This window comes from Olea europaea, chromosome 13, assembly GCF_002742605.1.
Source record: "Olea europaea var. sylvestris chromosome 13, O_europaea_v1, whole genome shotgun sequence".
Lineage (NCBI taxonomy): Eukaryota > Viridiplantae > Streptophyta > Magnoliopsida > Lamiales > Oleaceae > Olea > Olea europaea.
Genome location: NC_036249.1, coordinates 4,751,233 through 4,762,249, shown reverse-complemented (window position 1 = coordinate 4,762,249; position 11,017 = coordinate 4,751,233). Strand labels below are relative to the sequence as shown.

General features: G+C 33.3%; 2 protein-coding genes across 3 annotated transcripts; both read right to left on the bottom strand.

Annotated features, from left to right (window-relative positions):
- Positions 1-202: 202 nt before the first annotated feature.
- LOC111408343 (diphosphomevalonate decarboxylase MVD1, peroxisomal-like) lies at positions 203-1,979 on the bottom strand. The gene is made up of 3 exons (XM_023038111.1): positions 1,602-1,979; positions 1,003-1,201; positions 203-270 (listed from the first exon to the last, which is right to left on the bottom strand). The coding sequence occupies exons 1-3, from the start codon at positions 1,818-1,820 to the stop codon at positions 203-205; spliced, it is 486 nt and encodes a 161-aa protein (XP_022893879.1). The 5' UTR covers positions 1,821-1,979.
- A 3,188-nt stretch (positions 1,980-5,167) lies between these two features.
- LOC111407358 (cytochrome c oxidase assembly protein COX15) lies at positions 5,168-10,034 on the bottom strand. Of its 2 annotated transcripts, XM_023036782.1 has the most exons (7): positions 9,698-10,034; positions 7,841-8,066; positions 7,499-7,744; positions 7,298-7,408; positions 5,706-5,837; positions 5,427-5,600; positions 5,168-5,333 (listed from the first exon to the last, which is right to left on the bottom strand). In XM_023036782.1, the coding sequence occupies exons 1-6, from the start codon at positions 9,985-9,987 to the stop codon at positions 5,430-5,432; spliced, it is 1,176 nt and encodes a 391-aa protein (XP_022892550.1). In that variant the 5' UTR covers positions 9,988-10,034; the 3' UTR covers positions 5,168-5,333; positions 5,427-5,429. The 2 variants fall into 2 exon arrangements, with proteins under 2 accessions (XP_022892550.1, XP_022892549.1); XM_023036781.1 differs by having other exon boundaries at positions 5,168-5,600.
- Positions 10,035-11,017: the final 983 nt, after the last annotated feature.

The following is an 11,017-nucleotide window of genomic DNA, read 5'->3' as shown; positions in this document are numbered from 1 at the left end:
ATAAATTACAAGGGTAAATAATGTGACTCTATATAAAAATAAATTGTCGTTTTCCGTATTCCACCAAACTGAAAATGGATGCCCAAACTGGCCATGGACCAAAGGTCCAAAGTTTAAAGATATGTACATAGAGATAAACAAATACCTTGCTATAGAAGAAAGTTTACTTTGATCTTCTTTCACATTCATTAGCTTGGCAAGGCTAAACACTGTAAAGTAAAGTACAAAGAAAAGGTGATCCAATAACTTCAGCAATAGAAATTTCGGTTGCTACAAAATTAAAGCAAACAGACATGCAATATGATCAATTAATTGTAGCAAATATGTAAAATAAATTTATATAAGTATGCTTCAACTAGCAAACTCTTATAACATATTAAGATTTAAATCCTTCACACACATGTTTGAGTGCTGAAATAAACTACCTTTGCATGGTTATTGTAACTTAAATATATAACAACAAGAGCATTTTAGAAAAACAAGTCAATCTTCTCAAAACTATTAGGATAAATACGTAAAGTAGTGTAAATTGTAAAATAAAGACATTTGCATGATTCGCCGATAAAATATGAGGTGTAAACCAATCATGTGGACTAGAAGTGGAATTGGAGCCTAGCTACCGTTGGGTCAAATAACATTTATCAAACAGATGCATCAAAGATCAAGTAAATCGACAAACTACTCTCAGAGAATAGCATGACAACTCTTAAAAATCATCACAAAATACCATTACTTGTGCATCACCTTTTCTCCTTTTAATATACAATGCTACATGGAACACTCATATTTCATCAAATCAAAAGTGATTTTTGCTACTTCTATGAACTTATTGCCTCCTGAGGTCCAAAAAGAAATTACTTTCATAACATTCCATTAACTAAAAACAATAATTACAGATTCAAGTATCCTATAGCCCCCGGTATTTAAATAAGTTAAAGATCAATCGTATAATAGGAGGAAATGAAAAAGTGTAATCATAATAACAGAGGAATTTATATTTACCTAGGCAGGCAAAACCAGCAGCAGATGAAGCTAAGCCAGCAGCAGTAGGAAAATTGTTATAAGAAGCAACGTGCACATGAAGCTTCTCCCAATCCTTCTTCGTGATCTGAATACCTTTCTCCTCGTCCTCAACTTCACTAGCCCGTGCACGAAGTTCCCTTAAACAATTTTGGTATCTACCTCCAGAAAGGGGTATCTCCTATATTAATCAGGAATTCACGTTCTGTCTTCCGTTTCATTCTAAATATCCAATACTAAATGAATAATGTATCAATTCGATCTATACATAAAACAATGAAATCAGAACCTCTTCCAATAACTAAATCTCTATTCCTGATCACCATCATTTAAAAAAAAAAATGTCCTTCCAGTTCTGAAATGTCAAGGAATCAACAGAGATAAACACCATATGCAAGAATGGATGTGAAATCACCATCTACTCTTAATTAAATAATAAGATTAATGTCTAGATTAAACGTCAAAAGATGTAATGTTCTAAAAAATTTTGATGAGAAACGCACAAGGGTGTTATTGTTGAAGACACATCTCTAAGAGTAGACAAGAAAATTAAAAAGGAATTATTCGAACAAACGGTATACCTTGCCGTTGAGCCACATGCGATCGTGAGTGAAGTCGGGGCTGACGGCGACGGTAGTGGTGGTGCAGAGGTGGGAGGGGTCAAGAGTGACGCTGATGCTATCATTGATGGGTAAAATGAGCTTCTCATCCCTCTTACCCCAGTACTTAATCACCGCTATGTTAGTCGGCGTCTGTGCCGTCACCATCAACACCCATTTCTTCCCGCTCTCCTCCGCCATTCTCGATCACTCTTCAATTGCACAGAAAGGGGCGTGAATTGCTATGCAGAATAGAGAGAGAATGTAAATGGTACTTGTTGGATTAGACACCAAGGGTTTAATTATGTAATATGTACACTGTCGTGATTGTCACATGTGTGTGTGTGTGTGTGTGTGTGTGTGTGTGTGTGTGTCTGCTGAGGAACCAGTCCACCATTGTTGAATGAAAGGCTTGAGAAGTTGGAAAGTTCACGCTGGCCCATTCTTACACGTAAGAATTTATTAGACTACAAAAATAGGAATACCATTTTGGAGCTTATTTCATCCATTTCAAGTTAATTACATAGAATTTGATGACGGATTTAAAAAGCTACTGACGAATTCCTTACGCCATAGTTATCAGATCCGACTCGAACATCGACCCGATTAAAGTACTGGGTCACTGGGTTACTGATTGGATCGATGAACTTGTAATCGGACTGTTGGGTCATTACTTAAAAATAATTTAATAATTTTTAAAGTATAATTTTTTATTTTTTATTTTTTTGTTTGAAACAAAATTAAAGTTTTCAAGTTCTTTCTCACTAATTTTCTACACATTTAAATTAATGATTTTTTGAACTCATTTATCAGTGATAATAGCTAAATTTTGATTTTATAATTTTGTATATTATTTTAAAAAATATATTTTTCCCTTTTTGTGATTTACAAATTATTTATTAGTTATTGACAAAAAATTTGTGTATTATCTATTCAATTTATCTTAGTTAAAATTAAATTTTTTCAAACAAAATAAGTATATAAAATAACTATTTAAAATAACAAAGCGAATGTAAATGTTGGACTAATTTTTTTTAAAAAGTTTCTAAAAGTAGCAAATTATTCATAGGTTAGATATAATTTATTAAGCAAAAGACAATAAAATATTGCTTGCACTAGTGGTAAAGTTGTGTTTTACCTACTTGGAGGTTAAGGGTTCAAATTTTTGGTACTTACAATTTCAATGTAAAAGAATTTTAAAATTTGGTTTAAAAATCAATCAGGTCGAACTGGGCTGAGATGGCCCGAAAATTATTCAAAAATCACTTATTGGCCGGTCAAATCCGAATTTTGACTGGGCCACTTGCATTTATATAAAATAAGCTAACCTAGGTCACCTGTTTACCGGGCCGGGCCGATTTTAATAACTATGCTTTATGCCCAATCATTCACGCTCCTAATATCAGATGTTATTATATCAGTTGTCAGTCAACTTTTTCATCTAAACTCATATATTTTATTGCAAATAACTCTGGTATATTTATTAATGTTATTAATAAAAAATAAAAACAAGACAAGCAATTAGAATTACTCAACGAGGTTATTAGAAAAAGATGTTATCATAACTTTTGGAAGAGAACTATGCAAGGTTTTATAGAACTATTTAAAAGTTATGAAGAAATAGGTGGAACTACACCTTTATAGAACTATGGTAGAATTGAATCCGACCCAGAACTAAAGATTATAGTTTCGGTTTGTTTCCAGTAATTATTTGGAACTAAACAGTTTCATTTACGAAAAATTTGAAGTTCAATGGGTGTTTCAATTTTGAAATAATGAAACCGGAATAGTCGACTTTCAACCCTATGCAGCATCTCCAAATCCATATTTTCGTTTAAACTGCACGTCACTTTTTGAGGAATAAAAAGAATTTTTTATTTATTTATTTATTTATTATTATTATTATTATTATTATTATTTTGCGTTTGTTTGATGTAAAAATACAGTTACTTTATATATAAATAATTTACTTTCTAGGGCTAACAAGAATAAAGATTTGGAGAGGTGATAACTAGCTTATCAAATACAACCTCATGTGGACAAATTTGAGTTTATAATCTGTAAATTTGTATGAAAAGAACTTTTTACCAAACTTTTTCTTGGAAAATATTATGATTGCTTTCTGAAAGAAAACACCTATTGTTTGGGAGGATAATATATAAAATATAACTATTAACCAAAAGAAATAGATTATTTTTATGTATGTTACTTGTAAATATCTATAGTTCATTAGTTTAATATCATTCTATTGTATTGCTATTTTAGAATTTGTTTTGTATATACTATATAGTTTGAATGAGAGACTTAAGAAAGAGATGTTTAGTTTAAATTGATCAGTTATCGTTGAGTAAATTCTAAAAAAATGTGATATTTCGACAATCATATGTCTTTTAGTATTTGATTTTAAACATTCTATGCATATGCGTAAAGTGCATTAGTGCATCTTATGTGACTTGCAATCTATGAAGTAGTTCGATAATCAAAGGTAAGTGAGAGCTTAGGAAGGAAACCGAATTGGAAAATTTTACTTGTACATAATTATTGCACAAAATGATGTCCTAATGTGATGTGGCAATCATCCGATTGTTGATGTGCAAGCGTGAGATTTGAATTAAAGGTTGGATCCAGTGCCACGTGTAATTATGGATAACATTATGTGGACAATTATGTACATGTAACACTTTCCAACCGAATTTTAGCATACCTTCAAACAATGAATATGATAAATTGTTCACCCATGTCACGTGTACATTATTATTATAATAATAAGAATTTTATATTTAGAATAACAATTTGTACTAACTCCGATTAGTTCTTGTAATTGGAAAGACTTGCATTGAATCAAAACCCATGTTTGAGAGCTATTTTTATGTAAAAACACATTTTGTAATAGTAAATTAATGGGAAGTGTGTGATTGAAAAATAAGGAAAAGTTTTTTATTTATGTGTAACATTATTTTAATGAAGAATGTGTAGTTGAAAAAAAAAAAAAGAAAGAAGAATACATTTTGATAAAAAAATGGATATCAAACTGGACGATAAATTTGTTTATTTTCTTCTCTATGCACAATTTATGATTAATTTTCAAATTTATCAGAATAATATTCTAAAAAAATATTTTTAAATCTATGCTACCTTAAAGTCCATATACGACCCTGAAAACTTTCTTGGACTATGAATATGATTTTCTCCTCAACCCCAAATGGTGTTTAGTTAATCAATTATGTTACATGTACATCATTGTTTACATCATTTTTGACATTGTGTCACGCAACGATACATGATTGAATAATTTTAAAAAAACACAATTTCCCGCCCAACACTTCTTGAAATACAATAAAGTGTACACAAAGATTTACACTATGCTCTGCAGTCAAATTTAGCACAAGTCAAATTACCATTTCTTTACAATTCCTGAGGTCAAATAATGGTACCCAATTCACTAGTTTAACTATGCAAGTCCATTTCATTTTACTTTGATCACTCTACTTAAGAACAAATTTCATGACAAAACAGTGGAACAAACAATAAATAAAATTTTATTCTCATTGAAGTCAACATCAACTTAATATATAATCATTTCTTGGAAACAATAATTGACAAAATCGCTCAACACATAATTGGTTACAAATATGCTTAACAAATATTTTTCAGCTCTCAAACTGAAATGTTTCCGTTCTAATCACCTTATCATGAGACAATCCAGAGTCCAACCTATCACATTGAAAGGATGGACCTTAAATAGACAATCCTATGTTACAAGAAAAAACATTAAAGGTATTGTAATAACCCAATCACGAGTCTAACCTATCACGTCGTCTTAGCTACTAAAGGTAGCGTTTTGAGAAGTGACAATGAAGGTCGCCGCACAGTGTGATTAAGAAGAATCATCAATGTAAAAAGTGTTAGAGCTCCCGCCTGATGAGCTGTGCCTAATGAAACTGGTACATATGACAGAAGAGTCGATATCCCCAATGTAACCTTCATGAAAGCAAAGAAAATATAGAATCAAATTATTTGAAGGAAAAGGCGAAAGTCTACTTTAGAATCGATAAGGGCATTATATTTTTGGCAAACAACGAGTACCTGAAGAGCAGCCATGCCAACACTGCTTCCTATTAAAGACCGGATCGCAGGATGTATATCAATTTTTCTTGTTAGCCACCACAAGCCACAAATTGAAAACAACGTCGCAGTGGCAAGTATTCGATGATCAAGCTGGTTAAATAATAAGAGAAATTCATCAGGAACATATTGTCTATATATAAAAATGAGCAATTAAAGAAAACGACTGTGAGCTGAAAGCCTGAAACACTGCAGATAAGTTACTTGAAAAATATTTCTTCGTCCTTGAGAAGATTAACAATCATTAGATATTCCTCTGTATCATTAGCGCTTACACTTGTATCTAGTTCACAGATGAAGAATCACGTGTAGAGCATATGATGCAAGTGATAGAATGTTATCCAAAAAGCTATATTGATTACTGTAAAACAACCGAAGCAACTATGGCAATAGTGCTAACACTCACATTTCAATTGATAAAACATCGTGCATTGGTAGAACTATGCATTGATATAATTTTATTAGTCAAATTATACAAGAAAGAAACAACGTAAAATTAGGCAGCTCTTTTATATGATTAGTAGCTGTAGCATTAAACCAAATATACAAAGTCAAATAAAATAATTCTTTGATATGCTCTGTTGTTCGTGTTTAGTCTTCAAAATAGCAACTATTCCTTTCTCTCCATATACACCAAACAACGCATCCCTAAATAAGATCTCATATAAACCTACTATCCTTATTACGAAATTTTCTCCCCCATGCCCTCAACACGTCTTCTATAAGCTTAGACAACACCCAATCCCAATGTTGAGAGGCTAGAATACTGTTCCATAGCCATCGAACACCATCACAATGAATGAACAAGTAGTCAATCGTCTCTTAATCTCTCTTACACATAACACCACTCGATAACATAAAAACTTTTTCGAAAATTATCCATTGTTAACGCCTGCCCCTCACAACCGTCCACAATAAAAATATCACCCGTAAAGGCAATTTGCATTGCCACACCATCTTTTAGAAGAATGAACTCTCCACAAGTCCCAACATAAATCTAAAATAAGTGCAAATTGAAAAAATATCATCCCATGCCAACCTCCACTTGCTACAATCACCTTCTCCAATCTGAATGCGTGCCTCATGTAAGGAGGTCGAAAACAACGCATAATTATCCAATTCCCAATCCTTTAGACCATTTTAGCCTTAGTTCGAGAAGAATTTAAAAATGGTCTAAATTATAAATTGATAGAAATGAGTCGTGGACAAATGGATAGTACTTGTGGGTCCATTGTAATGTGTGGTTGAAAATGAAGTTTGATCATTTATAAATGATTTTTGAATTTTGCCAAACTAATCTCTACAAACTGCAGTTTTCCAACCCCTCAACACCCCGCCACCCCAAATAAAATAAAATAAAAAAAGCTCAACATTTATCAATTTTACATGTCATCATCACAATATACAATGCAGTTTACTGTCCCTCTAAATAACCTCTGTAATATTCTCAAAAAGGTATTTTATGAAAAGTCTGATGAAATATTAAACTACTTTACCAACCAAACCCAATCCATTCATCAGAAATCACTTTTGATATTGAATGGGAAACAAACCTGGACAGTTGATGTATTCTCAAAAAAATTGCGCATTCGTGGCTTCATGCTAAAAATATCATCTGGAATCCACGTATCACCCATTTTTGGAAAAGTATTAAAGGCACGGCCCTGAAAATTTGTAAGCAGTCACATTATAGAGTAATTTCTACATTTGCATGCAGATAAACAGAATGGAATGGTAAAAGGCAGGTAACGTACAGCATCATTTCCAGCAACAAATGCTCCTGAAATGGCAGTGACTCCAACTAGGATACTTACTGGAAGGGCCAGACGCTTAACTTTAGCTGCCCCTTGAACCCAGGCTACGGATTCAGCAGGAGGCTCAGGCATAACAACAGAAAGAGCAGTCCAAAAGAGGCCAGAGTAAATAGCAAATGCTGAAGTTAAATGAGCTGCAAGGCGATAAGGACTCACTCTTGGTTCTGTAAACTCAGATTTGGGTTCCTAAGAGAAGGATAAAGAAAACATAATAACATTAAACAGCTCTTCATCTAAATCAGATTAACGTCATATAATATGTAAATACTAGTCACTTGTTACCTCTAGACCACTTTTAACCATCCACCACCCAATTAATCCTTGCCCGGCACCAAGAGCAAATAGCCCACAGAGCCTAAGTCCCAGTCGAGGCGTAATGTATCCTTTCCGAAGAAAGTAAGAAAACGGTAGAGCAAACATAATGCCGAGTGCCCTTCCCCACATACGATGGGCATACTCCATCCAATATATGAACTTGAAATCAGCAAGACTCATCCCTTTATTTACACTGGAATGGCCATGAAATTAAATCAACTCACCAATATCCAGTATAAAAACTACTTTCATTGTATGATTAGACAGCATTTAATTGCAATTATGAACACAGATTTCAGTAGCACTGTGATAGACCTGTTTGATTTGTGTATTCCTGACGTGGGAAGAGGCAAGAGAAGTAGATGCAGTGGAGCCTATGAGCCGAATCACAGGGGATGTTTATGCACATGGTCCATGTGTTCTGTTACTACACTTTCGTTAATTGAGATAGGGGAGAGGATAGTCTTAAGAAGTAAAGGTAATGTATGATTGCCAATGAATAAAAGGGGAGGGGGAAGGGTGTTCATTTTCACTCAGCATCTGATAGTTGTGAGGAGAGAGCCAAACCTCTCGGAAGTTTAGTATAGCTTGTAATTCCTTTACTGCTTTCATTCAATGCAACATGCACAAAAATTAGCTATAAACATACATATATTATACATAAATTTCCATTTCCATTCACTGCTGTTTCAATCTTCAATTTGTGTCCATAAATACAAACATATCTTGCGATTCTATCACATTGCCATTGTGAAGGAAATCTACATATGCCTCAGGAATCCAAATTAAGTTTTGACAATAACCACCATAGCTTGATTTCTCATTACAGTTTCGAGCTGTCTCGGTATTTAGATTTTTTTGGCTTCTACAGTACCAACAAACAGACTCCCAAGCTTTAAGGAAGAAGGATCTTATGAAGGAGAGAAGAAACTAACTAAACATCAGAATCAATGAAACCAGGAAATTTCCAACAGATGAACAATAAAACTCTACATAAAACAAATTCAAACTTCGCTCTTAAAATATCAGACTTGATAGTTAATACACAAATAGACTCAGCTGAGACACAGCTTCCTGTACAGTTTCACATATTTCAATAGCGAAAATCACAAACCCGACATGGGAACGACATCCTGACAAAAGAATCTTTCTCTGAAATAAAACAATGTACCCCTCTCTTCCAAATTTACTATGGAAAACCATTGCCTTTATGGCAAACAAATTTGAATCATTCAGAACTATTCTAAAGTTTGTGTAAACCCTGAAAGTGTTCAAGAATCTTTTCCCTACCAGCTTAAGTGTCAAACTACAAAGAACTTGTACGTACATGTACCTCAACCTTTCATCTTTCAAAGCCTAGGAAAAACAGAGAGACTAGAAGAGATAATTAAAGAGACTTGTTTAGTTTGAAAAAACACATTGCCAAATAACTTACCCTTCTCTCTCTGGTGCTTATGTTAGTATTACTCTTAGGAAGGTCATATACTTCGGATTTCTTTTTTACATCAATCATATACAAAGTATTGCTAAGCATCATTTGAGCATAAAAATATTATTTCACAACATGAACTCTCTAACAAATGTATTTCCCTTTTATATTTAATTGTTTTAGAGCATAGAATTTCTTAAAGTCATTTCTATTTTGTACATTCACCTCCCTCCAGATAGAACATTAAACGAAGAGAAAAACGAGAATTTGTAGAATCTTCATAATCTTAAGGCATAAAAACATTTTCGTAATCCTGATATGTCTAGACATTCTCGGACAGGTAGACTCACAGATTATAAATAATCAATTGTAAATGCACACACACATGGACTTACCGATTGTATTCAGGGGATTGCTTGTATTTCTCAAACTCAATTAACCATTCTTCATCCGAGACAGGAGGAAGGCTACCAGTGAATTTCCATTTAGTCATTGAAAGACCTGATCTGGTCAAACGTGTGATACCACCAAGTAACACCATACTGAAGACCCAAGCAGCAGATACAAAAAGCCAAATACCAACAGCTTTCTGAGCATGGGGCCCAGCAGTTACAAGAAGCTTTAAATCTTCTGTATTTTTCACAGATATAGATGCTGCAGTGGAGAAATTCCTGAACGATCGCATATAAAAGTTCTGAAAATAGAAAAAAACCCTGTCCCCATGATTGTGGTCTTCAAACTTTAAACCTAATTAAATCAAGGAACAAGCCACTAGAGTATACTAAAATACAGTAAAACATTAAAATGCAGTTCACAGAAATAAGTGAACTCTTATGGAAAATCCAGGTTGTATTATGTAAACTGTTAAAGAGGTAGGTCTATGTTTAACAACAATCAGCCACATGAAACCTTTGTCACTCCATTCAATATTGGACTATCTGTTCTTACTCAAATCAAATCTAATCTTTGACAATCAGCTCGCACAATGTTAATCTTGGTCAACCACTCCCTGCTCCAACTTGTTCTTGTGAGATTTTTGTCACTCTAGTCTTTTAGGTTTAAGTAAGACATACCCCATTCATCTAAGTCGTTCGTCTTTAAATCATTTTGATTCGTCACCATTGCATGTGCTTGGGGTACAAGTTTTGTATAAGCGTATCACCATGGTATTATGTAATTTGATTTACATTATTTTCTTTCTATAGCTGAATAGAATAACCTGGTTAAAACATAATGATGATACATCTATGATGCATGTATCTCTACGGTAGGTCCTACCCATCTATCCTTTTCCAAAAGTCAATAATTACTCATAGCTATTGCCTTGACACCAAAAAAGAATTCGATTCAACACTTCGTTTATGTTCCTCCATTTGTTATATTCTCATTTCTAATCTTATCCGTTCTAGTTTGTCATTCATCATTCTTAACACCCTCATTTGGAGATATTTGATCAATTAGCCATCCTATACTCAGCATTATAAAGTATGTTTTCCTATAGCTGTTTTATAGATCTTCTCTATTAATAGGTATCTTCTAATCATATAGAATCTGTGTAGTCATTCTCCATTTCATCCCACACACTTGTGTCTTACGTATTGCATTCTCTTCATCATTCCTTATTAGTAATGGACCTTCAATACATAAAAATAATCACTATTTTACACAACAGGATCTACTATTTTCATTTCGGCTTTATTATTTCTTACTGTGAC

What these genes read in the sequence shown, in the direction of transcription:
- LOC111408343 (XM_023038111.1), bottom strand. Translation starts at nt 1,820, where the DNA reads ATGGCGGAGGAGAGCGGGAAGAAATGGGTGTTGATGGTGACGGCACAG. An exon ending in GCATGTGGCTCAACGGCAAG is followed by an intron (nt 1,202 to 1,601) that starts GTATACCGTTTG and finishes TGATTAATATAG; the next exon opens with GAGATACCCCTTTCTGGAGG. An exon ending in TGCTGGTTTTGCCTGCCTAG is followed by an intron (nt 271 to 1,002) that starts GTAAATATAAAT and finishes TTAATTTTGTAG; the next exon opens with CAACCGAAATTTCTATTGCT.
- LOC111407358 (XM_023036781.1), bottom strand. Translation starts at nt 9,987, where the DNA reads ATGCGATCGTTCAGGAATTTCTCCACTGCAGCATCTATATCTGTGAAA. An exon ending in CAATCCCCTGAATACAATCG is followed by an intron (nt 8,067 to 9,697) that starts GTAAGTCCATGT and finishes TGGCCATTCCAG; the next exon opens with TGTAAATAAAGGGATGAGTC. An exon ending in TTGTTGCTGGAAATGATGCT is followed by an intron (nt 7,409 to 7,498) that starts GTACGTTACCTG and finishes ACAAATTTTCAG; the next exon opens with GGCCGTGCCTTTAATACTTT.